The sequence below is a fragment of the Salvia splendens genome, chromosome 15 (genome assembly GCF_004379255.2).
Source record: "Salvia splendens isolate huo1 chromosome 15, SspV2, whole genome shotgun sequence".
Taxonomy (NCBI): domain Eukaryota; kingdom Viridiplantae; phylum Streptophyta; class Magnoliopsida; order Lamiales; family Lamiaceae; genus Salvia; species Salvia splendens.
The window spans coordinates 21,288,842-21,316,675 of NC_056046.1; the positions used below are offsets into that span (position 1 = coordinate 21,288,842).

The 27,834-nt window shown below is 37.5% G+C and overlaps 2 protein-coding genes and 1 non-coding gene across 4 annotated transcripts; 2 read left to right on the forward strand and 1 right to left on the reverse strand.

The window, feature by feature from the left end:
- Positions 1-6,995: 6,995 nt before the first annotated feature.
- LOC121769594 lies at positions 6,996-7,088 on the forward strand. Its single transcript, XR_006043623.1, has one exon. It is a non-coding gene; the product is annotated as a small nucleolar RNA snoR128 (small nucleolar RNA).
- A 12,164-nt stretch (positions 7,089-19,252) lies between these two features.
- LOC121769203 lies at positions 19,253-25,737 on the forward strand. 2 transcript variants are annotated; one of them, XM_042165932.1, is made up of 22 exons: positions 19,253-19,453; positions 19,711-20,186; positions 20,577-20,806; positions 20,893-20,949; positions 21,100-21,234; positions 21,375-21,493; positions 21,583-21,894; positions 21,996-22,083; positions 22,167-22,272; positions 22,372-22,482; positions 22,587-22,750; positions 22,839-22,959; positions 23,048-23,272; positions 23,353-23,543; positions 23,655-23,822; positions 23,897-24,002; positions 24,131-24,256; positions 24,349-24,510; positions 24,579-24,776; positions 24,892-25,086; positions 25,164-25,235; positions 25,325-25,737. In XM_042165932.1, the coding sequence occupies exons 2-22, from the start codon at positions 19,734-19,736 to the stop codon at positions 25,475-25,477; spliced, it is 3,492 nt and encodes a 1,163-aa protein (XP_042021866.1). In that variant the 5' UTR covers positions 19,253-19,453; positions 19,711-19,733; the 3' UTR covers positions 25,478-25,737. The 2 variants fall into 2 exon arrangements, with proteins under 2 accessions (XP_042021866.1, XP_042021868.1); XM_042165934.1 differs by having other exon boundaries at positions 19,253-19,445.
- LOC121769204 (mitochondrial uncoupling protein 5-like) lies at positions 25,626-26,759 on the reverse strand. Its single transcript, XM_042165935.1, has one exon. It carries the CDS (start codon positions 26,660-26,662, stop codon positions 25,748-25,750), a length of 915 nt encoding a protein of 304 aa, XP_042021869.1. The 5' UTR covers positions 26,663-26,759; the 3' UTR covers positions 25,626-25,747.
- Positions 26,760-27,834: the final 1,075 nt, after the last annotated feature.

Sequence of the window (27,834 nt, forward strand, 5' to 3'; positions counted from 1 at the left end):
CATTCCCGGTTCTGGCAGAAATCGCCCCCTAGCACCTCAACTAGGGTTTATCTTGTTCTTCGTAATCATTCCTGTTCTTCGTTTCCCTACAAATCGTTGGTGCTCTAGTCCGATAGATCAAGGGTCTATCAATTGGTGCTTCCATTGTTTACTCTTCCTCCATCCCATTCCTACTCTCAAATTCCCTCAAATCTCTCGCCAAAATCTTCCCCAAAATCTCTCTAAAAAAAAAAAACCAATCCACTTTCTCACGATTTTCGACGAACTATGGAATCACAACAACATGCTCTCTGCGATATCACTGAGACGCTCATGGACTTACGCCGTCTAGTAGCTGCTCACGGCGAATTTCTAGCCAATTTCAGACAGCACACACTGACCGAGGAGCCTCCGAGCAGCCTTGCCGAGCGCTCACCTCCGAATCAGAGACCGAAGGAGCCGCCGGACCAGCAGTCGGTGATGACACCGCAGCAGGGCTGGTCTCTTCCGCCGCCAGTCACAAACCCACCGCTGGGTATCAAAACCCTGGGCCGTACCACGACTCCGCCTCGAGCCACCACGTTTCGACGGAGAGAATGCCTCAGATTGGTTCCGTAAGATCCAAGAGTATTACAACCACCACTACACTCCGCTCGATGATCGCCTTTATCTTACGAAATACTTGTTCAATCCGCCGGTGACCGATTGGTTTCATAATTATAAAAAAACTGACATTGATGGTTCGTGGGAGGATTTCTTGGTGGCGGTCTATCATCGTTTTACTCCGGAGTTACTTGTGGGTGATTCACATATGGTGGACGATGTCCATCAATCTGAGCCTATTGTTGATGCACCGAAAGAAGTCATGTTGGATTCTTCAATAACTGATGCAGCGCCAACTCTCTGCAGCGTTGATGATGTCTCGTGTGATACGATTTCGGAAGCATATAACGTAGGTATGGAGACTACCCACTTTGCTCCCGAATTAGAGGATGAGGTTTCACATGTTGTTGATGATGATCAGTTGGTTGATCAGCCTCCAACTATGGAATCGACCAACAATATTATTTCTAATGGAATTGGTTTTGATACAATAAATTGCTATGAGAATTCGGAAGCTATTGCCGAGGAGGTATTTGCTTCGGCATTCTTTGAGGAGGCAGGTTCTTGTGTATTTGATCAGGTTAATCTTGGGATCCCCTATATTGTTGAGAATTCAAAGACTGCTACGAGTGAACCAGTTTATGTAGGTGCATATTGCATATTGGACTCTAGCATTGTTCTTGATGAAAAGATGGCTCGACAGAATATGGAGGAGTGCATGAAGCATGCTTACGCATCCTCTATTCCACCGAATCTTGAGGATTTGATGGTTTACAAGACTATGGAGGCGGGATGTAACAAGAGGTTTCATGAAAATGATTATGGAAAGGACGATGCAGCAGCTGCTCAAGGAAAACAACATGTTGAACTGCTATGCATTACTTTAGATGATACAAGGGAAAGAAGTGGGGCATTTGGGCAGAAATGGTGTAGCGGGGCATAATATATCTTATAATTTAACTGAAGCTTTCGCTGCTGATACCCACTCATTTTTGTCGTGCGATGATACGTTGCATTTGGGCAGAAACATTACTATAAGTTTGAAAGTGCCGCCTGACCGAACGACATGTTCCAGCCGTGCTGCTAATGCTTCTGCCGTGGACTCACTGCTGTCACGGATCAGCACTGCTGTCACGAACAAGCAGTCACTGTTGCGAGTAACTTCAGCCGCTTTCGCTACTCCAAACACGCGCAAAAGCAGCGAGTCAGCTGTGAACTCCGTCGGATATGCACGCAAGTCCAGATTGGGTCACGAAGTATCCTTGTCTTGTTCAGGCCGAGACCCAAGAGCATTCTAGAGGCATTATGATATTTACGTAACATGGCCGATGTCGTCGACTCTCTCTACTGCTTCAACACGATGGGGACGTGAACTTCTTTAGTTTGGTGAGAAGAAAGGAGTGTGTGTTTTCGACCCAGGAGATTTTGAGAGTACATCCACCTTGAGAAGGAGTCACCCATGTTCTTATTGGAGTGCTTCTCGTGGTTTTATAAGGAAGTTAGTAGCTCTTAAAGGAGTTGATGCATTGGTGAGAGAGGTGGCTAGCACAAAGGACAGATCAGAGAACGTTTTAGATGATTATCCAGAGACGATTGTGGATGGTTACTTCGTTGATGCAACAATTGTCAAGCAATTCGGTTGGAAGGAGATCCTTATTGGGTACAATGATAGCTATTACGGAAGAGAATTAGTGTCCTACTTGGTGCGATGAAAGGAATTCGTATTTTTGACCCTGGAGATTTTGAGAGTAATTTCACCTTGGACGAGACACTCGTGCTTTTATTTCATCACCCACCTTGAGGGCAAGGTGGTTTTCAACGGTGGGAGAGTTTATAGGGTCCTCGATCTTGTGAATCTCGTCATCTTGTGAATCTCGTCAAGCATATCTCGTCCAACATATCTTCTTGATTTTATTTATTTTGCATATCTTCTATTTTAGTTGGTTATCTTTATTTATTCTCCATATCTTTTGTAATCTTGTATTTTAATTATGTTTCTTGATTAGCAAGACATATGTTAGGGTTTAGAATTCTATATAATAGAATAATTATCGTATTTTCATTCATTGAGAAATAAAGTTAAAATTTATTCTCATTCCCGGTTCTGGCGGAAATCGCCCCCTAGCACCTCAACTATGGTTTATCTTATTCTTCGTAATCATTCCTGTTCTTCGTTTCCCTACAAATCGTTGGTGCTCTAGTCCGATAGATCAAGGGTCTGTCAATTAGTAAGCACTTCTGAAATTAATGTTCTTGATGAAATTAATGAAGAAGATGAATCAAATCCTAGCCAGTCAAGTTGCTCTTCGTCAGAAGCTAGTTTTGAAAGATTAGAAGAAGTTTTTAATGAAAAAGAGGAGGACCCAAATAGAATAAATAAAATTTTCAGGAACAAAAGACAAAATACTAATTATAATAAAAACTATTATTATAGGCCTTCCCCGGCAGACCTACAGTATGAAGAAAGATGACTTTTTTATAAATATAGTTATGATGGATCTTCCATAACTGAATGGAATATAGATGGAAAGTCAGAATATGAAATTTTAAACACTCTCCAAGAAATGGTAATGGAAAAAACAACATACAAACACAACGGACAAGAAGAAGAAACAGCATGTGCCTTAATAGTTAATGGTTTTACTGGGCAATTAAAACATTGGTGGGATAATGCACTTAGTCTTGTATCCAAGTTAGAAATATTAAATCATAAAATAAATATTGAAGATCATAATGGAGTAATGAAGGAAGTCAGTGATGCTTTGGTAATAACTATTGCCATGTATTTTATAGGAAACCCCAGAGAAGAATATACAAGTTCATCCATTGTTTTAACCAACCTTAGATGCCCATCTCTATCGGATTATAGATGGTACAAATATGTTTTCCTCACCCAAGTCCTTAGAAGAGATGATTGTAACCAAGCTTTTTGGAAAGATTGATTCATAATGGGATTACCAAAATTATTTGGAGAAAGAATAATACAAAAACTCAAAAATGATATAGGATCAGAAAATATACCTTTCACAGATATAACGTTTGGACAACTGTTTGCCTTTATCAAAAAAGAAGGATTAGCCTTATGTTCATAGTTAAAACTTCAAAATAAATATAGAAAAGACAAGCTGAAAACCAAGAATGAGTTAGGATGTTTTTGTGAAATATTTGGAATAGAAAAGGTAGAAGCTTCTTCTTCTAGATTAAAAAAGAAGACAAAAACATTTAAAAGAAGAAAATATGAAGTAGAATATAAGAAACCTTTCATTAGACGACCTCATAAGAATAAATATAGGAAGCAAAAACCTAAACGAGACTTTACACCCGGAAATAATAATGAAATAAAATGTTGGTTTTGCAATAAGCCAGGTCATACTGAAAATCAATGTTGGAAAAAGAAGAAGAAAAATATTAAATTGATTAGGAATCAAATTAATAGTCTCCTAAGAGAATCTGACAACGAAACTGATTATGTGAAAGAAGAAACCCAAAGCTCTTCCGATGAAAGTATTAGTAGCCAAAACAAAGATATTTGTAAAAATTGTACGATGAAGCTCGTTTCATGCACGTGTTCCGTGATAAAATTGCACCCAATTCTACTATCTAACATGCGAATATGAGTCAGGTGTGTGTGAAAATCCGCCATATTCAAAGGATGAACTGATCAACAAGGCGGACAGACGAATCGAGGAAAAGGAGTAGAACTGCTGCATGAACGGATCAAGTCAGATCAACCGGAGCCAACATGAGTTCCCGCATAGAAGATGGAGCTAAAAACCCCTACCAAAAGCCAAGGGCAGGAATGACATTTTGAGAGGACGGTACCCTAGGGATCAGATGTTGGGACTACCGCAACGGAAGACACGGAAAACAAACAGGTCCTTACGGATCTATTTAGGTGATTATGCATTCGATTCCAATTTCATGCAATTAACTTAGACCTATAGATTAATACATCAAATAAACACGTAAACATGCAATTTGACGTAGATTCGATTGTTACCTCTTGATCCATCATAGGATTGACGTTGCTAGCTGCACCACCCGGAGATCCTTGATTTATCGACCATGAATCTTTCACTCTATTCCCATGTCCTTGATTATTCATCCGTGTGGGCGGATATCGAAGAATCAATAATAGTTTGATGAGATCTAGGAAGAACACTACACAAAACAATCTACCTCGATTCAATTCTATGGATTAGAATGATAAAGATAAGACAAGAATCAAAACCCTAGCTCTCCCTTTGGTGAGGCTCGAAAATCGAGGTGAGGGAGAGAGAGAAGCCACGTGAGTGGCGGCTAGGGTTTAGAGTAGGAGAATTGTGTTATGTCTTGTGTGCTAGGGTTTCCACATCACATCCCCATTTATAAGCTTGGACTAGGTTTGGGCTAGAGTGAGGATCCACGGAGCAATTTAGATGTTGGGCTCACCCATTAGATAAATATCTAATTAAATCAATTGACTCATGATTTAATATATTATCAATGGAATATTATTTTGTTCCACTAAAAAATAATATTGCACTCCCATCTAAATCAACAAATTACAAATAACTTGGGTCTATTTTATTTTATAATATTTCCCGCGTTTAAGATTATCTTAATCCATCAATTTAATTCTTTTGTCTGCTACGTGACTTGAATTAAGTTAATTATCCAAAGAGTTTTTCTAGTTTGAAACTTTATTTATTATTCGTGGAAATAAATTCCAACTGCCCAGATTTCTGAATAATAAATTCCTTTTTCAAACACCTCTTAGGGATTTAATCATACCACACTGGGCACGCGAATTCTATGAAATAATATTCCAATACCTTCATGTTATTCCATTACTACCACCGAAGATATCATGTTTGAGTTACGTACAAACTCTCCCATATTGATAAGTCAAAGTGGCGTCTGATTAAATAAACAATATTGATATTAATTTCATAGTCTAGAAAATACTAAAATTTCTGAAATATATTATTTCAGTAGATAGCAATAAAGAATACATTTCGTATTAGATCATTTTAATGCTTTACCACACCGGTGTTACTAATATCTTCTTAGGTAAGAGAGAATTATCACAAACATCGCAACCATACCAATAGGTAGTCAAAGCCTATCTAGGTTGTGAATACATTTTTCTTCTTACTAGATCTAGCCAAGTCCCCTACTGGAAAACTCATGAGGATTCATCGAATTTCCCTACTTTAACCTTCTTAGTAAGAAGCTTTAGACTTGTTTATTATATTTTAATAAATAAACAATTATATTATATTATTTATTTCTATAATTAGGTAAACAAGTGGACGTTGAAACTCTAGTGAATATTCATTTGATATTACCAACAAACCTAACTCTCTCCTTCCAATTCAATCATGAACTCAACTTTGAAGCTTTGCACAGCTCGAGGCATCTCGACTGTTGCTTCCCCCCATCCCAAGCTTCTCACTGCCAATCAAATTCAGTCCGTTCACTGCAAACCTCAATTTCCTTCCCTGCTCAAGCCAACCAGGTTCAACTGCGGTCAGTTTACTCGATTCTCAGTTTTCCTCATGGATTCTGCTTATCGAAATGCGAATTCTGTCTGTTTCAGAACGATTAAGCCCCCTCTCTTTAATTTCGTTGTGTATTCGAATATTTTTGTTTTTGTTATGATTTTGGAGTGGCGCTACTCGATATTTTAGATTGCTGTTCTTAAATTCTGAATTATTCACAGTTTACTGTAATTCGATGGTTAGCGTTGCTCAATTCTTTTCCCTATGCGAGTATTTCACCGTAGTGTAGATTAGTGGAAAGAAGCAGAGTCTGGATTTCGCCTATTGTATTTTCAGTTAAATTTTCTTAATTGTTTATGAACATTCTGTTTGTAAGCAACGATTTCATTTGTCAGTTCTGTAAATAATTTGTATTGATTTTGGGGAAAATTGGCTGTTAAAATAGGATTGAGATGCCGTACTAGTTCATCTCTGAGATCAACCACACTTGAGGAGACCTTGGCGGGGAGGACTTCCGGATGGTGATATAACTGTGGAAAAAACTGATGTTGGTGAAAATATCGACGATTATGAAACTCAGCAAAATGAAGCTCCGCAAGAAGGCTCTTTTGTTGATAATCTGCAGTTTTTGAAGTTCTTGGAGGAATTCGATATTAAGGTGCTTCCTTTTTACATAGTATTCATTGATCCCGGATTATAGCTAGTAAATGGTTGCTATCTAAATTGTGTGTAATGTCCAGATTTTAATGGGATTTCCAATTTTTAATAATTTCTTGGTAGTTAAAAATCCTGTGAGGTTAATGTGGTGAGTTTCATATTTAATGTGAATGTAGAAGCTAGTAATAAAATATAACCTTTTGACAACCTATCCACTGAGTCTCTTTAATGTATAGTTGTTGCAAGCTGAATATCTTGATGATGAGAGCTTGATTGCTATGATGAGTACTTTCAGTTTTTGAGAAGCTCATGAATGCTTGATGAAACATTGACAATCATGTCAGTGCTGAGCGGTTACCTGAGCATCCTTTTATTTTAATTTTCCTATAATTCCCTCATATTTTAACCCTAAAGATGTCTGCATTTGTTTCCCAAAACTTGAAAACTCCTATGGGCCTAAATAAGTTATCGTGTGATACTATTTGAGTCTCATGATTCATATATGCCCTTCTGTTGCAGTTGGATTATGAGGACACATCTTCAATTCTTGTGTTTTGAGGTGGTGGTGCTGTCGCCCTTTGGCTAGCTGCTGCTTTTGTTGGTGCCGTTGATTCTATTCCATTGGTAAGTAATGCCTACTCAGCCTTAACATACTTTTCTATGATGCATGCTGACGAAACCTTTACTAACCAAAATATTTCTGAAATTTGATCAATTTTTAGGTCCCAAAAGTGTTGGAACTTGTTGGGCTTGGCTACACGATCTGGTTCAGCTCTCGCTACCTTATCTTCAAGGTTGGCATCCTAAATTTTTTAATAAATAAATCTTGCATATACCTTTGCTGGTGCCAATCCGAATAGGTCATCTCTATTTTCAGGAGAATAGAGATGAGTTGTTTGCTACGGTTGAACAGATTAAGCAACAGGTGCTTGGTTCCAAGGACAAATAATATACTGGAAATTGGGATTTTGCTTAGCTACGTGAGTAATGGATCCTTCTGTAACAAATAGTAGTATGTTTTTTCTGTTGTGGAAATATTATAATATCGTCATTGCATGTCCTAAATTTTGTTTTGACAAAGCATGTTTTAATCTCCGAGGATACGAGAGTGCATTCTGTTTTAGTGGGATTCTTGAATTTCTGGGCAAAAATTTCAAAATTTGTAGCTCTGTTGGAATTGACCCCTTTAGTCTTTATCTCTCAGTAGCCTATGATCATATTCATGGTGTTATGTTATAATTAAGCAAGCAATGACCTGTTAAGCTCCAACAATTCAGCTTGTCTTTGCCAGTCATGCTGGTATACACGTTATGAACTGGAGTATCATTTTTATAGTCCCTTTTTTCAGCCTTTTTCACTGTCCTTGAAGTGCTTATTGGTAGTAAGATGCTGGTTCAAATATTCATTGAAGTGGTACATATTTTACCCTTCAGATGTAAAGTGGTGTTGGGTTATCATTTACTACTCCCTCTGTCTCACTTTAGGAGTCTCATTTGAGTTTGACACGAGTTTTAAGAAATGTAAATGAAAGTTGGTGAAAAAAGATAGTGGAATGTAAGTCCTACTTTTATATACTCCTTCCGTCCAAAAACAATTGTCATATTTGTGGACGGCGCGAGTTTTAATGAAAATTGATAAAATAAGAGAGGGAGAAAAAGTAGGTAAAGTAAGAGAGATATAGAGAAAAAGTAGGTAAAGTAAGAGAGATATAGAGAAAAAGTAGAATAAGTATGGGAGAGAGGGAAAAAAGTAGGTACAGTATTAAAGAGAAACTTTCTATTTTTAGAAATGGGATTATATTTTGTGGACATTTTAAAATGGCAAAATGAGACTATTTTTCATGGACGAAGGAAGTATTAGTTTTATACTTCCTATGTCCGCGAATAGAAGTCCCGTTTTTTCATTTTAGTCCGTCCGTGAATAGGAGTCCCGGTTCACTTTTATCATAAATGGTAATAGGGTCCCACCTTCTACTAACTTATTCCACTCACATTTCATTTAAAACTAATATATATAAGTGAGACCCTTATTCCACTAACTTTTTTTCCACCCGTTTTTCTTAACATTTCTTAAAACTCGTGCCACCCATAAATGAGACTCCTAATGTCAGATGGAGGGAGTAATAAAATGTGAGTGGAAAAAAGTTTGTAGAATGTGAGGCCTAATACTATTTATGAAATATTTCAATCAGGACTCCGAAAGTGAGACATCCAAAAATGATAAACTGAAAGTCCTAAAGTGGGACGGCGGGAGTAATTTATGTTGAAAAAGACAATCTATATCAAGAAAAAGTCAAAGACTAAAAGAATAAAGAAAAAGGAAATGTGATCTAAAAGAAGAGAAATATATGAATGCTCAAAGCTTAAACTTTGAATTGTTGTGTAATGTATAAAAATCCCTAAGTTTGTGGGTATTGGTACGAAATACTATGACGTAGTTGTGCTTTGAGAATAGAGGGATGTGATTTGAGCTTTCCTATCTAAATTTATCCCACATGTAATGTACCTAAAGCCGTATTGCAACCAAATATGAAAGACATTTTGATTTTGATATATGTATTGATGTTACTAATTGTTTCTATTATTTTTGTTGAAAAACTTTATTGATTCGAAATATATAATAGCCAGACATACAATATTGATGACTTAACGACAATCGTTTAAGACATGAGATAGATTGATGTGTTGTGACTTGTGATTTATTAGAAGTAGAAGGAACATGACTTTTGTTCTAAGTAGTATTCATAGGAAGAATGCAGAGTTTTAAATAAGTAATCTTTTGACTCAAGAGTGGGTTCATTGTGATGTGAGATGGAGAGTTGCTCTTGAGTGGGCAAGAATTAAGTTTTATTGTATATGATGTGAAATTGTGGTAGTTCTTCCCTAAATTTAGTAGTGTTTATATTATCTAAATTAGTAAGTTCATCATTTTCAAAAACGAACTAAAAAAAGAGATCCAAAGAGAGTATAAAATTTGGATATAAATTTAATATTAAAATATATAACGTTTAAATCAAATATCAAATTTAAGTCTATATTAAAACTAAATTCAACTTTTGGTTTGAACTAAAGTGAAAAGGAATTTTGTTAATAAATTTAAACCGATTCGAATCAAAATCTTAAAAAAATTGAATCGAATTTTAAATTTTAAATTAATTTGGATTAGATATTCAGTTTCAAGTATTTTGTTGACCACCAGCCAATCACTAGCTCTTCTATTCTTTATAAAGGAAGTAAGTATTACTTTAATAACCCCAATACTCCTTCTATACATATTTTCCTTTTTAGTTTGTCTCAAATAAAATGACATATTATTATTTTTAAAAACTTTCTCTCTCCAATTAATACACCCAATCATTTTTTCTCTTAACTATTAAATATTCAACTCTCTTTATTTTAATTAAACACATTAACCAACAACTCCTAAAATCTCGTGCCGATTAAGAAATATGACATCTTAGCCGGAACGAAGGGAAAACTTCATACCTCTTCAAAAAATACTCTCTCTGTCCCATTACAAGTGACAATTTTTTTTGGACACAAGATTTAAGAAAATGATTTATATTGAGTTAAAGTGGAAGAATAAAGTAAGAGAAATAAAAAGATAATAAAGTAAGAGAGGGTGAATAAATTAAGGACGGTTGAAGTTTTGTTTTTAGTTAAAAAAGAAAATTAATCACTTGAGGTGGGACAATTCGAAATGAAAAGTTGATCACTTGTGGTGGGACTGAGCGAGTAGTTAACTTTTGTCAATTTGGGTGTTCCGCTAAAACTAGTCGACTTCTATTTAATAGAGTGAATAATTTTTATGGCCCACGAACTTTGTAAAACTATAATTTTAGGTCTGTCAACTAGAATTATTATCATTTAAGGTATTTTCAGACTTTTTTTCTGGCGAAAATGCCCTCAAAGCCTTCAAAGGGCAATTTCGACAATTCTATCGCCGATGCATCTCTGCGTCAGAGACGTCCCTTCTATGCATGTGTAGGATATGAGTGATCTTTTTGCATAGAGTAAACTACATAAATAGTACATGATTTTTCAGTTTTGCAAAAAAAAAATGGTATCTGATATTTATTTTATATTATTTTTGGTAACTAAAAATCACATTTTTGGTACTTTAGTGATATTTTCGCAGCTAAAGGCCCTCCAAAAATCACATTTTCTCATTTTTGCCGAAGAGGATATTTTTAACATAGTACATTATAAAAGGATCTAAATGATATTATAAAAATCTTGTCTTTTTTTCTTCTCTTCTTCTTCCCTAATTCATTTATCTCTCTTCCCTAATTCATTTCTTCTTTATATAATTTGTGTACCCAGTCTGTAGGCAAAAATTTTAATTTTTTAAAATAAAAGTAAAGTATGATTCTATGTATCACAATTTCATTTTTAATAAAATAATTATTAGTTAAACATTAGTAGATATAATAGTGGATCATGATTTTATACGAAAAACTTGTTTGATATTCAATCTCATTATTCAAACATTTATTTATAGAATAACATGCTATGCGTATCATTCTTCTTCATGACATTTATTTTTTTTTCCAAAAAAATCTTAATAATGGGAGAAATAAAGATAAATTAAAAGGTTTTGTCTTCATACGATCATTAGTTTCAGAAAACATACCCAATTATTTCGAGCTCATTATATCACAGTAAAAAAAAGAAAAAAAGAAAATAGAACGAAGAAGAAATTGAAACTAAAGTAGAAAAAAGAAAGAAGAAAGAAGAAAGAAGAAAGGAAGATAAAGAAGAAGAAATAGAAACTTTAGAAGAAAAAAGAAAGACGGAAGGAAGAAAAAAGATCACATATTTGGTACTCCATTCGTCCCACTGTAGTAGAAGCGTTTCGTTTTGAGCATTCGTTTTGAAAAAAATGACAAATAGTTAAAGTGGAGAGAGAGTAAAGTACTAGACATAATAATGTACTACTTTCTTACTTTACTCTCTCTCTACTTTAACTATTTATTAGTATTATTTTTTCAAAATGAGTGCTCAATACAAAATGTACTACAGTGGGATAGAGGGAGTGCCATTTAATTTAAATTTTCAAAAACCATGGTTCAAAAATCACATGTTTGGTACCTAAAATTATTTTTGCCAAGAGATACAAAAAACGACATAAAATAAAAATCAGGTATCATTTTTGTGCAAAAGTGAAATATCAAGGTACTGCTTATGCTTATGTAATTTACTCTTTTGCATAATGTATGTGAAGGAGAAATGTTTGGGTTGAACACTTAAAAAACTTTTCAATTTGCCCTTCTTTCACACGATTCACTTCAAACCCAGCGGAAACAAGCTTCAAAACCAAATTCACCTGGCCTTATCTAATCTAGTCTTCAACAATAATATCACCAAAATGTATCGGAATAGTGGGAGTGGGAGTCGGTTCGAAGGAAAAGGAAAAGTTTCAGACTTCATCATTCTTGACGATGACGACGACGATTGGGTAGTTCGGCTGGCCAATGTTGAAGTTTTCGACCCGTATCGCGAATATGGTGAGCCCGAGTCCGATTTTGTTGTGTCCAACTTCAAGTTTTAAAAATTTTTATTATATCATGATTATAATTTATAATTAATAGTAAAATGTTTTGCATTTATTTACCATCCTAATTGAATTTAAATATAATTAGAATTTGCCGATTTAAAAATATGTGCTAATTTTTCAGTTATTAGATGACCAATTATTTAGGGATAGTGAATTAACACTCGATGCTTTGTTTTATATGTTCAATTTAGAATTGCTTCTGAAGAACTTATGATAGGTGATTTGTGAATTATAATTTGGTTTATCTGTTTTGAAATTGGATAGCTATTAATTTGGATTTTCACTCGGAGTGTTATTTATATTTTATATGAATTTCAGAATGAAGTTTTATTGAATTTTTGTTCATTAGATTATCATCAAGTGTTACACAAAATTTTTAAAAACGTTATACACTCCTTCCGTCCCATTAAATATGAAGCGTTTGCTTTTCGGCGTGGAATTTTATGTAGTGTTGTTTTGTGAGATCATGAAGAGAGAGGAAAAAAGTAGAGATGGTGGTATTTCCATTTTAAGAAATGTTTCATTTTTAATGGGACAACCCAATAAGGAAAATATTTCATTTTTAACCCTTGCGTGTTGTTTCGTAACAGAGGGCCAACTCGACCTTTTCACCATAGGAATGCATTATGGTGGGGTATTTCACAAAGAAGAGTACTTGGGTGGGGAGGTTATATTTCATTGATTCGTGCAATATGAAGCGGTTTAAGCTAAACGAACTGTCATCGATAATGGTAGCTCTTGGTTGCGGTTTAAAGTATGTTTGTGAGTTCTACTATGCTCTTTCGGAGAACAGCTTCAAGTGCGAAGGGCGGCAAGTCGGGCATCCGCTAAGGCCCCTTGTTGACGAAGTACACTTTGAGGGTTTCATTTCGTTGCTCCCTAGTGTGTTAAGAGAAGTTCATGTGTATTGTATCAAGCTGACAAAGACTAAAGCGTACGTGAATGCTAAGCGAGACCAAGAAACATTGCTCGATGAGCTCTACAAAGTGAAGTCCAAAGGTGTTGTCATCGAACAAATTGAAGAGCCAGATATCCCTCGGCCGAAACCTAGAAAAATAGTGAAACGTAAGGCAAGTCCACTGTTACTCGTGTTGGGATTAGTTACTAGTTCAAATTTATCTTTTTTGGAATTGGTTGGAATTGGTTCAATTTTTTCCTGTGTATCTTGTGTAAACAGAACTTTGTTGGTGGACAAGCGCAAGCAGATATTGGTGGAACTGGATGTGTAAGACAAGGCATGGACATTGGACAACAAACAACACACGTTGAAGAGGTAAAATCTTGCAATTGATTATGATTTTAAGAATTTACGTATTGTGTTCCCTTCGAATGTAATTAATTTATTGCTTTGAATGACACATCATGGTGTACAAATGGAGAGTCAATGTGTAGGACAAGACATGAACAAAGGCAAAGACAAAGCTAAGATGGAAGTCTAAGGAATGCAGGGCAAAGTTTGCGGATTAAAAAAAAGTTCCCTTTTTTTTAGGAAAATTTTCTTTCTAATTAGGTGCGCCTCATTCTCCGCTAACTATACTTCAATCACTTTATTTTCTATCTCTCTCTTACTTGACCAATTTCGTATTAAAACTCGTGCCTCCCTTATTCACAACCCACAAATGGGTTGTGCGTGGACGGGGACGGGTGGCCGACGAGAATGGTTTCACGGGTGGAGAGGTGCTAGCGACGCACGTTGTGGCGCATAGAGACGCACAACAACCTTTTTTCCTGATTGGAAATAATTAATTCCATAACTAATTCATTTCCATAATTAGTGATTGAAATATTTAATTCTTTTCTATATTTAGTGATTGAATTTTATTAATAATAATAATAATGAATATAAAAAATAATAGTAATAATGATAATAATTATTATTATTATTTGGAATGAATCGTGTAAATTAATGCTTATAGCATAGGGAGGCGTGTGGGGAGATGTGGGAGTTGTGTTCCGAGAAAGAGGAGAATAATGACGTGGTGAGAGAGTTGTGGCATGATGAGAGGCGTGAGTTGTGGACGCTCTTAACAAAAGTTCCCAAAGTTCCATTATTCACTTGTTATAGGATGTAGGGAGTATAATTAGACATGCCCACGGTTTGTAAACCGGCGATTCCGGTTCAGAACCGCCGGTTCCGATTTCGAGAAATGTGGAACCGGAACCGAACCGTGAGGCTATTTCACGGTTCTGGTTTTGATTCGAAAATCGGCGGTTCCGGTTCCGAACCGCCGGTTTTCGGACGGTTCCTCGCAGTTCAGGTTTGGTTTGGCGGTTTTGGCGGTTTTTTTTTGCTATGTAATTTGGAATTTTGGACTTATACAATAAATTGGAACAAAACAATGGATAATTTAAATTGAAATAAGACGAATAAGGTAAAAATCATATCAATTTTATTGAATTTGAGTTGTAACGGACAACGATACATTGCAGTTTACACTACATATAGAACAATGTAATATAATTTACAAGTGTCGTCGGAACATAAATAAAAAACATGAAATGTGGGGAAAAATGAAAAAATTGAAAAGGGCTTGAGTTCAACTTAAACTTTTAAAGTTAAACTTTTCAAATTTAAGTTGAGTTGCCTACGTATCCACAATTTTATTGAGGAATCAAAGCCCACGTAGTTCTCTTACCTTGCTTACCTTTTTGGTCGGTTGTGCTCGCCATTCACCGCCCCACCGTCATTGATATTGTTGAGCGCCCTCGCTTCCGACCTCGTCATCGGTGGAAAAGTCTTCACCATCACTCTCTACACGGAAGTCGAAATTCGGCTATTGTGCTCTCATGTCTGCCTTAGCCCAATCATCAAGTAACATAGTGGCTTTCATGTTTTTGGCGGAGAGATTGCTCCTTTTGTCGTCTAGGACACAACCGCCGACACTAAAAGCTTTCTCAACGGCGACGGTGGAAGCGGGAACGACGAAAGTCTCCTTAGCCATTATCAAGAGTATCGGAAACTCTTTGTCATGTGTTCCCCACCAATCAAGGACGTTAATTTGTTGAGTAGGAGGACCTGCATCTTGAAAAATAGAGCGTGATTCCAAATATATATCTAACTCACTAGTAGCTCTAGTCCTATTAGTTGTAGCACCGTATAGATCTTGCAATTGTGATACTACGTCTGAATCAATCATGACATTGCTATAGTTCCCGCCACCAAAATCAAATGTAGAAGGACTAGGAGGAGCACGTACCTAGTGAGTGGTGTTATACCGCATTTCATATTCCGGGTAGAGAGCACGAAGTGCACTATCTAACCTTAGTTTGATTTCATCAACATTCGGAAGACATAGTTCGAAGCCTTCTCCTCTTGTCAAGCCTATTTCGCGAAGTTGAGAAAAATCCAAATCGTGTAAACAACCATAGTACATGTCTAAAATTTTATGAACACCATGCAACTTCCACTTTGGATCCAAGCATTTTGCAATCAAAAACACATTTGGAATACGCGCAAAATATTTCAACCATTTTTCAACCATATAAATAAAATAGCCTTTAACTCTATGAATTGAGTATTTTTCACACATGTCTTAAAACCAATTTCCACATACATGCAATGCTCCAAAACGCGCACAGAAGTAGGATAATAAACACCGGATAACTCAACAGTGGCATTTTTTAAAGCTTGGAATAATCGAAACAAATCCATGGTGTGGTCCCAACAAGAGGATATCAAAAGCAAATCAGAAGGAACATGCGGGCAAATTATAAAAAATATCACATAAATATTCAATGTGGTTCAAGGTCGACTCCAAGATATCGTACGTCGAGTTCCAACGAGTTGAAACATCCAAACGAAAATTGGTGTACCTGCACTGCTTGCTATGACAATATTTCTTCCAAGCTCTACCAATAGGAGCTTTGTTATGAATCAACTTAACAACAGTTCTAATATGATCAACATACTTTTGCCACAAATCGATCGCATCTTGAACACACAAATTCAAAATATGAGCAGTACATCGCACATGAAAATATTTGCCATCAATAACAGGAGAACATGCAGTGATGAGTTCATCTATACTAGCAGTGTTAGCGCTTGCATTATCAAAACCAACAGAAAAAATTTTATTGATCAATTGAAATTCATTCAAAACTTGAATGATCAATTGAGCAATTGCTTGTGGAGTGTGTGGTGCGGGAAATTCCCTTATGCAATCAAACGTTTGTTCAAAGTCCAACTGTGATCAACGAAATACACAGTGATGCCCATATATGAATTTTTACAAAAACAATTAGTCCACACATCAGAGCAAATCGAAACTTTATGACCCAAGTTAACAATAAACGTACCTAATTGTGCCTTCTTTTTCAAGCATTGTCTAACCACAGCTCGAGTCATAGAAGTTCGATGCAATTTTCTTGCAACAACATTATAAACTTGTCGCATACTCGACTCAAACGCATCGTTATCAAATGCATTGAACGGAAAATGTTTCATCACAGCAAATCTAGACATCTCATTAAGAGCATTTTTGTGATCATATTTTAAAAGAGTAGTGCTACACATACCTGATGTTTGGGTTGAACCCGTCCCACTCCCGGTCCCGACTCCATGTTGAAAGTTGAGTTGAGTTTGGGTTGGAGTGATACCAAACTCGACCGGATGCGCTTTCCCCATGTGACGGGTAAATGTACCATATCCTCCACCCTTTCGCAATGTGTATGCATTTTTGCAATAGTTGCAATACACATTATAAATGTCCGGATCGGTACTATCTCGTACCTTTTTGAAATGTTTCACCATGATGTTTGAGGTTAAAGACCTTTCAATTGGTTTAGGAGGTTGTTGAGGAGGGTGTCCACGACCACGACCACGACGACTCCTTGGTGGTGGTGGGGGTGGCATTTCTTGTTGTTGTTCCTCTTCCGCCTCCTCCTCCTCCTCCTCCTCCTCCTCCTCGTTATCATCATTGTCGTCATCAAGATTCACCGGGGTTGGAATTTGTTGAGAATAGGCACCAGGACCGGGAGCACCACTATCTCTACCAACATAAGCATCGCCACCACCATATCCACGTCCACCTTGGGATTGAGAGCGAGAAAGAGCAATATCATTGGCCTTATCTTGCTCTTCTCGATTCTATAAAATAATATTTGTGGTGTAAATATCAAATAGAATTATGAACAATAATGTAATGTAATTCATAATTAATAATATTAGTAGATAATAATTATTAACCTGCCACATATCCATATTCCTTTGAGAAATCTCATCAATAACGGATTTTCGACTTGGCCTCTTGGACTTTCCCTTTCCCTTATCAACACGACCTTCTTGGGATGAAGACATCTTGATAGTAACAAATTATATAGTACAAATATGGAATTATATATATATATATATATATATATATATTGTTTTAGCAATTGAGAAAGACAACTTATAGAACTACGGAACAAGTATAACAATGCATAATATAAGAGTAGCACTTGAATAATTCAAATGTAAGCACAATAGCACAAATGAGAAATGGGAGACAAAGAGAGAGAATTGAGAGATTGAAGAGAGAAACTCTTGTTAACACAAGAATGGGGTGAATGTAAGTGAGGATAGAAGGGGGTATTTATAGATAAAAATGGGGGAGGGGGGGAATTGATCAATTTGAATTCAAAATCAGAATTAAAAAAAATAAAATAGAATTGAAAAAACAGACAAAACCAGCGGTTTTGGTCAACAAACCGCCTGCAAAACCGCCTGACTACCTGCATGAAACATCCAATCGGCGCTGCAACGTGTCAGCCTTGTGTTCCGCACCGGAACCGAGAAACCGCCGGTTTCACGGTTAACCGCCGGTTTTAGCGGTTAACCACCTGTTCTGGTCAAAAAACCGTCTGAAAAAGCTATCAACGACTGACGCCTCGAATACCTCGCCGGAACCGTGAAACCGTCGGTTAACTGGTGGTTCGGAACCGTCCGGAACTGACGGTTCGGTGACGGTTTCGGTTCGTAAAATCTTGAACCGGAACCGGCCCGCAGTTCCAAATATGACGGTTCCGATTTGTAAAAAATGTCGCGGTTCCGGTTCGGAACCGGAACTGGCAGTTACAGTTCTGCGGTTAACCACCGGAACCGAAAACCTTGGACATGTCTAAGTATAATATCCCTCATCCCTCCCTTAAAAATAGCAAGTATTTTTTCATTATGTTAGGAAATTTTTGATAACATATTATTCTTACATATCATTTTAGTTACAACTTTATCATTAGAATTAATACTCCTATAATATTTTGTGAATTCAATTATCCATTAGTGTATCACAAAAAGTAATCTTACTTCAATCATTTATACCAAATTCAAATTTTACATAATTTTTGAGCATATGTCTCTCATTTTTTTTTGCATTAGATACAATACACACCCATATTTAATAGTACTATTGTTTTATAAAAAAAATGCAAAAAGGAATTTAAATTTACAGTACAATTAGAGAATTTTTTTACACCCAAAATGAAATTTTATGTATTTTTTCTTTCTCTTTTTCTTTATTAATCAAACATTAAAATTCGTGGTGTTGTAATACTTCTTGTTGAAGACGAGGATACATTTGTAATAGTCCTATGTTAGATATGATGCAATTTTTATTGTGGGCCCACGCACTGCATAGCTTCAAATTTAAATTGCAAGTTAGGTCAAACATTAGTAACCATACTTAATAGTGATAACAGTTCTGAGAAAAAAACAATTATTCCAAAACACACTTTATTATCCGTGGGGCCCATGTAAATAAACTATGCTACTAGTAATTCAAATTTGAGCCAGTTGGAATATCAAAAAAGGTTTACTAAAAAAATAACTTTCACTTATAAAGGAAAATAAATAAACAAAGCATATACTATAATAGAAATGACATGACTAAATTTATGCTCAAATTTTAAATTTTTTATTCGATCTCAAAGTCGAGCTATTTTAATGAATTGAGCTTATTACTCTACTAAGAAGAGACTGACCGTTGCAAAAGATTTAAACTTTCATAACCATTCCCATTAATAACGTCTTCTTTTTGCCGTTGCTAAAAACAAGATTTTTCAAAATCCCTCAATTTTATCCCCCTTTTTTGTTTATTATAGAAACAGCTTCATAGAATTTCAAAATTGAGCTGAACCAAAACACACAGTTTCTTCAACAGTAGACAGAGAAACTTGTTCTCTTCAATTCGTATTGTAAGTTGGTATGTATGGTGATATTCGGTTTGCATTTGGAAAATAGATTTACCAATTAGTAGCTGCTAATATCCTAATCTGAGTTCAATCTTGAATTTCCTCTCTGGCTGTTGCCTGTTACTTGTCTTATAAAATGCCTTTGTTTTTAAGCAAATTTGTGGTGTTTCTAAAAGTTTTGTATAAATTTATATGATTGTTAGTTAAATTGTGCAGTTTTTGGGTTATGATTGCATCATTAATCTTGAATTTGGTATGTTATGAATAGGTGGATAAGTAATTTACAGGGAAATGACCAAACACAAGCTTCATTCTGATTCAGTGGTGGGGATGAGGTACCGCGGCAATAGCCTCGGGCTGCCCTCTGTTTCCAAGTTTCGCAGTGGACATATGCCCTCTGTTAGCCGTATGATTGAGAGCCTCTCGGATTCGGACATGGACACCTCTGATTCCGAGGGTGGGGGCTATGGCGCTCGCGAGGCATCGCCTCAGGACGATAAAGTGGCCGATGGTGGTGCGAGACACAATGATTTTGCCAATGCACTGGGGAATTGTTATGACAGGGTCGTAGTAGGACACCGTGGCTCTGCTTATGATGAGTCGTCTGAATCTGTCACTAGCTCGGAAGTGAACTCCACCCCGGACACCACTAGTAGCAACAGCGTCTCAGTGGAGAAACGGTACAATGCAGGGGCTGATCCGTCTAGCACCAGTGTGCAGCCAAATAGGCAAACCTTGAGACAGGTTTATAGAATCTTGTTTGGTGTTTTGATTTATTTGGAAAGATATAAAAGTTTCTTCTAATTTAATTCAAAACAATTTTCGGATTAAAGCCACAAATGCCTGTATTTTTTAGTTGCTTATAGATTTAATTCATTGAAATTCCATCCAATAAAACGGAAGAATTATAAATCTCCAAAATAATAGATAGAAATTCCGCAAATAGAGCCATTGCGACACCCATCAATGGAGTCGTTCCCCACCCTGGAGCTACTTTACCATATTCTGAATTCAATGGTTTTAATAAACTCCCTACAGTATTTAAGTGTTCAATTCTGCTTTATTTTGGAAACGATCATTATTTCTCCTGTGATTAATTATGGTATGAATCTTTTTACTATGTGCTTCCTTTAGGACTCGAACAATGTGAATGAGCAGGATAAGTTCTCTGATGATGATACTCCAAGTGCACCTCCGCTAGCTGGGTCGTTTCAGCATCAAAGTCGAGTTTCTAAAGACCTTCCGGCTGTTAGTGCTGATGATAATCCTTGCTTAGGAACATCTGCAGCCGAGATTGAATCGGACAAGTACAAGGACGCAATACCAAGTGCTGCAGACGTTGAAACTTCTAAAGTGCCTGCTAGGTAAATCTAATGCCTACCACAATTCCATATGAAGATATTACATAACAAATTTCTAGATTTAGAACTAAAAGAGGAACAATTTTCAGGAATGCGGCTGTATCTTCTCATCCTTTAAGCGGCCGATATCCTACATTTCATGCAAGGTAATCTTGCTAGTAAATAATCTAATAGGCACGTCCAGATTCTTTATGCCTGATGAACTTGAAAGATCTTGAAGTTTATAGTTCTCATTTTTCTTCTTTTCGTGAAAGCAGATCTTCTAATACTTGTTATATCATCTAAATCCGATGCAGTGGTCTAGGCAACTGGTATGCTGTTTTATCTTATGATGCATCTGTCCGGCTATGCCTTCACTCGTGGGCAAGGGGCTGTATGGAAGCTCCTCCCTTTCTGGAAAATGAATGTTCGCTGCTGAGGGATGCATTTGGGTGAGATAATCTCTGGATTTTGTTTTTGAATTTCTACTGCATATGCTGATCATGTTAGCTTCCAAAGAATATCTTGGTTTCTTTTGCACAAAAGTATGATATTTAAAATGTTACATTAAGTTTCCTTGTTAAATTTGCAGGTTGAGAAATATATTATTACAATCAGAGGAAGAGCTGATGAGGAAAGATCCTTCTGAACTTGTGGGTGAAGGCGCTTTTGTAAAGTCTAAGAAAACCATCGGGAAGATTAAAGTTCAAGGTCTATATGTGGTTTTGCAAGAAAGTTGTTTTCTGCTTCTTGGGCATGGCGTGTATTTAACTGTACAAACTTTTTCTATTATTTTTCAGTTCGTAAAGTGAAAATGGGGATGGAGCAACCCACTGGTTGCACGTTTACATCTTTAAAGTCTTCATCCATGGTGAAGCTGGAAACATTTCAGCAAAGGTTATCAAATGTGAAATCGGTTGTGTCATCCGAGACAAGGGCATTGCGGACACAAAATATAACCCCTGTTGTCAATTTAAACGGCTCTTTATTGCATAAAAGAGTTGCACACGTAATTGTTGGGACTCGTAGGTACTTGAGAGAAGTACCCAAGCTCATTAAAATCGGCTTTAATGCTTGGCGTAGAAGTGCATCAACTTATGAATTGGTACAAGGTATGCAGGTTTCTTATATTCATTCATATATCAACTCTCGAGTATTGTTTCTCATCCAATCTAACTTCTACTCGGATTGCAAATCTTGTTTTTAATTGCAGAATCGTATTCTTGTTTGTTGAGATTGAAAAGTTCGCCCGAAGAGGACGCATTGAGAATGCAACCGGGATCTGGTGAAACTCGTGTCTTGTATGTTTTGTTTCTCACTTTCCGTCTATTTCTTATGTTTGCCAGTTCACATATGAGTGAATTTTACTGCTCTTGATGTGCAGCTTGCCAGATGGATTTGGAGATGATCTGATAATCGAAGTCCAAGATTCAAAGGGAAAGTATTGTGGGCATGCTCTTGTTCAGGTGGCTGACATTGCTGATGAATCGGTACTGTATCTTGACCTCGTGTCTGGTTTGCTGTTGTTTCTGAAACAGATCTGTTTGTGTGTCTGGAGGGGTCAAGTTTTTCTGGTTGTTTTGATGCAGGGGGAGAAGCATCGTCAGTGTATTATATCTCGGGAACCAGAGCATGAACAAGTTGGGAAAATACAGTTACACATCAACTATTCAACCACTGCAGATGAAAATAGTTACAAGGTATATGCAGATGTTTTATGTTTCATGCTTAGCGCCTATTTCGTTCAAAATCAAGATTCCATCCTTCGGCAAGAGTAGCATCACTAACTATGTGTTATGTCCAGTGCACATCTGTAGCAGAAACTATCGTTTACGACTGTGTTTTGGAGACTGCGATGAAAGTCCAACTGTTTCAGCAACGAAACTTGTTGCTACATGGTTCGTGGAAATGGTTGGTGGATGAATTTGCATCTTATTTTGGCGTTTCAGATGCATACACAAAGCTCAGGTATCATAAATGTGCATTACTGGTTACTTGGAATGGCTATCTATGTTTCCACAACTGTTAAACGTATTCTTGCTTTTCGATCGTTTAGATACCTTTCATACGTGATGGATGTCGCCACACCAACAGCAGATTGTCTTGACTTGGTGCACGACTTTCTGCTGCCCGTGGTAATCAAAGGCAAAAGTAAGCACACACTGAGTCACCAAGAGGTAGGTCGTTATGTGGCAAGTCGTCGTTTTGTTATTATTTTTAGTTTGTTGGTTATATCTAGTTGAATGTCTTTACTGTTTTACTCAGGTCCGTCTTCTGGGAGAAGTTTCTGATCAAATTGAGCAGATACTCACTCTGGTCTTCGAGAATTACAAGTCACTTGATGAATCATTGCCGTCGGGTATTAAAGATGTATTCGGACCTGCAACAGGAGTAGCAGCACCTGCACTTGATCCGGCTTTGAAGCTCTACAAAATGTTGCACGACATTCTTTCACCTGAGGTGCAGTTAAAGCTGTGCAGATATTTCCAGGTGAGAAGGCGCCTGAGCTCACTCAAACTGTCGTCTCTTAACCTTTCCCTTTTGACAATAACTATGATATTTCTCTGCAGAATGCTACGAGAAAAAGGTCAAGGAGGCACTTGTCAGAAACTGATGAGTTCATTTCGACCAATAACGAAAACATTTTATTTGATCCTGTGGCCGTCTCCACAGCATATAAGAAAATGAAAACACTTTGCTTGAATATCCGCAATGAGATCCAAACAGACATTGAAATCCATAAGCAGGATCTTCTTCCTAGGTGAGAATTTGAGGCTAAATGTTTCTAATTTGTGTTTCTTCAAACTATTAATTGATGTATTTTTACGTACCTCTCAACTCCTATGCTCACTGCTTCTGGCTTTATCGGCAGTTTTATAGATCTTCCAAACCTTTCATCATCAATATATAGCACCGAACTCTACAGCAGATTAAAAGAGTTCCTCGTTTCTTGCCCTCCTTCCGGTCCTTCGCCTCCAGTTGCAGAACTTGTGGTAGCTACGGCCGATTTTCAAAGGGATCTTTCTTTGTGGAATATTAGGTAACTGGTTGGTGGTTGATTATGTTGCTTACTGTGAGAGTTTTGATATCATTTTTGTTACAACTTTCTTGCAGTTATATCAAAGGAGGGGTTGATGCTAAAGAGTTGTTTCATGTGTACATAACCATTTGGATCCAAGATAAACGTCTTGCTTTACTCGATTTATGCAAACTCGACAGGGTAACATTTCATTTTATTTATTTCATCGTCAGATCTGTTCAGTATTTACAAAGCTGTGCTTTCATTAGGAATTTTGGTGGTGAATCTTGAAATCTCAACTATAACTGAAAACTGATGTGATAATGCAGGCAAAGTCCGCCTCCTTTCGGACAACTCCATTCATTGATGATATCTATGGCCGGATAAAGGAGACCCTGACCGAATATGATGTGATTATCAGTCGCTGGCCGGAATATACTTTTGCTTTGGAAACTGTATAGAGACCGTTCCTACCTTTTTCTCAGGATTGTTTTTTGCTTCTCAGTTTTTCTTTCTTGGCTTATGTTCGATTGTTTGCTTTGGATAGGCCATAGCGGATGTTGAGAAGACGGTGGTCGAGACCTTGGAGAAGCAGTATGCCGACGTCCTATCTTTATTGAAAGAAAACACGAATAATAAGAGATTTGGTCTCAAATATGTCCAGAAATTCACAAAGGGAAATTCTCCTCCTTATGTTGTTACTGCAGAGGTAAAGTGATCTTTGTTTCTTGCATCTTCCTTTATCATTCCGAAGAAAACTAACACGTTGTCTCTCAGTTGGGCATCCTTCTGAACTCGATGAAAAGGATGCTGGACAGTCTGCGTCCCCAGATAGAAGCGCAGCTGAAGCAGTGGGGCTCGTGCATGCCTGAAGTCAGTATGATCCCCGGAGAGAAACTGAGCGAGATTACAGTAATGATAAGGTCCAAATTCAGAGCTTACGCACAAGCTGTTATAGATAAGCTCGTTGAAAATGTGCGTATTTTCCATATACTTTAGTATCATCTTGTTTATAAGCTGCATAAAATACAAGATTACAGTAGTGAATAATGCATTTTATGATCTGATCTGTTTGGATATTAATGAACAGACGAAGCTGCACAATGTGACGAAGCTGAAGAAGATAATTCAAGACGCTAAGGAAAACGTGATAGAGTCCGATTTGAGGCAGAGGATGCAGCCTTTGAAGGAGATGCTGACTAATACAATCAATCAGTTGCACAGCGTGCTTGAAGCTCAAGTCTTTGTGATGGTCTGTCGTGGTTTCTGGGATCGAATGGGCCAGGTCGAACTTTCTGTCAGATCAAATTATCGAATTTTAATGTTATTGAGTCCACAATCTAACGGGAATCTTGAATGCAGGACGTCTTGAAGTTTCTAGAAGGCAAGAAGGAGAACAGGTCATGTTCCAAAGCCTCGCGAGTCGCAGTAAATGTACGGTGTTAGACATGCCAAAACCCTTGTAAAGTGCGTTTCTTTTGAATGAGCTGAGCGTTTACTTGTTTCCCTTTTGAAAATCTCAGGTTCTAGACGACGCGTTTGCATCACAGATGCAGCAGTTGATGGGCAACGCACTGCTGGAGAAGGACTTGGAGCCCCCACGGTGCATTCTTGAAGTGCGGTCAATGCTCTGCAAAGATTTGACGAACAACAAGAGAGACAACTACTACTATTAGAGACGAGGGGCTTGAACGTGACTGGATCTGCTCGTTGCACGGCTAGGATTGGAGGTAACTTGAGAAGTAGGAATAGCAGAGAGCAGAACTTGGTTTGATTAAAAATGAATGTTCAAAATTAATTTGAAGAGGGAAAGAAAAGGGCCAATAGCTCATGGCCATCCGCACCACAAACAATACATGTATTCATAAGTTGTGAATTTTTGTATTCAAAACATGTTTCCTCGTAAATAAAGAATTGTGACTCAACATTTTCATAACTAACTAATATCAGAGATCCTTGAATAATTTGCGAACTTGTTCCAACGTGACGAATAGAACAACGGTGAAAGGGCCCTGCCTTGAAATAGTGGGAATAAATCCTTTGTAAAGCGCCAAAGGCCCTTCTGCCTTAATCATCTTTACCGCGCAGTCCATCGCGCCGCTGTATGGCGCCGCCTTCCCGGCCTCCACCTTCATGTTCATCACCCGCGTCTTCACCACGTCCACGGGGTTGGACGCCACCGCTGCCACGAACCCCGCCGCGAAGCTGGCCGTGACGTGCGTCCCGAGGCCATCCCTCATCAGATTCCTCTCCAAAATCATCTCCTTGAACTGGTCGTACGACGCCAGCTGGGACGCCGTGACCACCATGGCGCGGTTCACCGTGAGGGATGACCCGCGCCACAGGCTACCAATCCCCTCGTTTTTCGACATCTGTGAAATGGCATCTACCACGCTCTTGTAGTTGCGCCGCAGCGAGATAGGGAGGCGGCCGTCGGCCTGCATGCGGACCATGGCCACGTCGGCGGGGTTCCCCACGGCGGCTCCGACGCCTCCGCCGATGAGTCCGGCGGCGATTTTTCTGGCGAGGGGGAGGTTGTTGGTGTCGGGATCGGTCCATTTGGTCTTGAGGATTTCGTAGAGGCCCATACGAGTGGTGGAGTAAAGGGTCTGGCGGAGGACGGTGGCAGAGACGCCGGAGAAGAGAGCAGCGGCGCCGTCGTGGCGGATGATACTGAGACCGACGGAGATGGGGCCCACACGAGGTGGTTGGAGGGCGGCAGTTTGGAATTGATGAATAATGGGAGCGGCGGTGGCCTCTCCCTGAAGCTGCATCCTCACCTTTATCAGATCAAGTGGGTGAGTGCTGCATCCTGCCACGATCGACGCCACTCCGCCTTCTGCAAATCCCTTCAATCCCATTATTTTAGTTGTGTTTTTATCGATGATGAGGATTAAAAACGCAAATGAAAAGAATTATGTTAGAATTGAGAGGTAATTAAGGTGTGAGAGTAAGCAATAATAATTAATAGGGAGATGAGATGATGGAGTGAGCATGAGTATGATTTATATAGTCCACGAAATTAGGGAGGGCCAGACGTTGATACGAAAGAAAGAATTGAAGCCAACCAACTATAACGCGGCCTATTTTGTGAACTTTTCAAACTTTGTCTACTACGGGTGACGTTTGACTTTCTTGACTTCTTCTTCTTGTGTTCCCTCCGTTTCACATTAATAGACACATTTCATTTTTTGCAATCATTTTAAAAAAATAATAATAAATATTTAAATTGGAGAGAGAGTATAATGAAGAGAATAGTCTTATCTACAATATTCTCTCTTATTTTACTTTTTCTCCACTTTAACTATTTATAATTATTTTTTCAAAATGAGTGCGCAAAATGAAATGCCTCTATTACTTAGAACGAGGGAGTATTATTTTGGCCTCAATTTTTATTTGACTTCAATGTTTTGCACATGATGATTTAGTTTAAATTATTATTTTAAAACTTTTTGGTCAACATTATCATCATACATCATTATTCATTAACACCAACATGGAAATTGTCCGCGATAGAGGGTGTGACATAAACGAGTAATATACAAATCTTCGATTTTAAATCTAATGAACTAAACTCAATTACAGAACGAAATCAGACTATTGATAATTTTCAATTCATGAACAGTGCATGTGCTATTCAATCAATCTCCTAATCAATTCACTCACATTTTGGTTCATTCTGTGTTTCATTCTGTGTTTTCAAGTTCGTTATATGAACTAAAACGTCTTTATAGTGAACTAAATCATTGTTATAGTAAACTAAATTTGAATTCTATAGCTATGTATTTAAGTAGTGTTTGCCCTATATCACTACTCATTATAGTAGGAATTGAGGATGATCGATGCATCTTTTGCAATGAGGAGTGACAAACTCATATTTTCATAGGTGCAATTGGTATGTTGAAGTGCTAAATGTTAATTTTATCACTCGATATTGTCTTCATCTAACCGATTATTATACCTTTGGAGTTCTATGTGTTTTGTTGAGTGTTCTAGGAAAGATAGGTGAAAAGAAGAGAAAATGGAGCATAAA

Bases quoted from the DNA above. Each gene is read 5' to 3' on its own strand.
- LOC121769203 (XM_042165932.1), top strand. From the start codon at position 19,734: ATGACCAAACACAAGCTTCATTCTGATTCAGTGGTGGGGATGAGGTAC. The intron at 21,895-21,995 runs GTATGCAGGTTT...TTTTAATTGCAG, and splicing joins AACTTATGAATTGGTACAAG to AATCGTATTCTTGTTTGTTG. The intron at 22,084-22,166 runs GTATGTTTTGTT...CTTGATGTGCAG, and splicing joins TCTGGTGAAACTCGTGTCTT to CTTGCCAGATGGATTTGGAG.
- LOC121769204 (XM_042165935.1), bottom strand. From the start codon at position 26,662: ATGGGATTGAAGGGATTTGCAGAAGGCGGAGTGGCGTCGATCGTGGCA.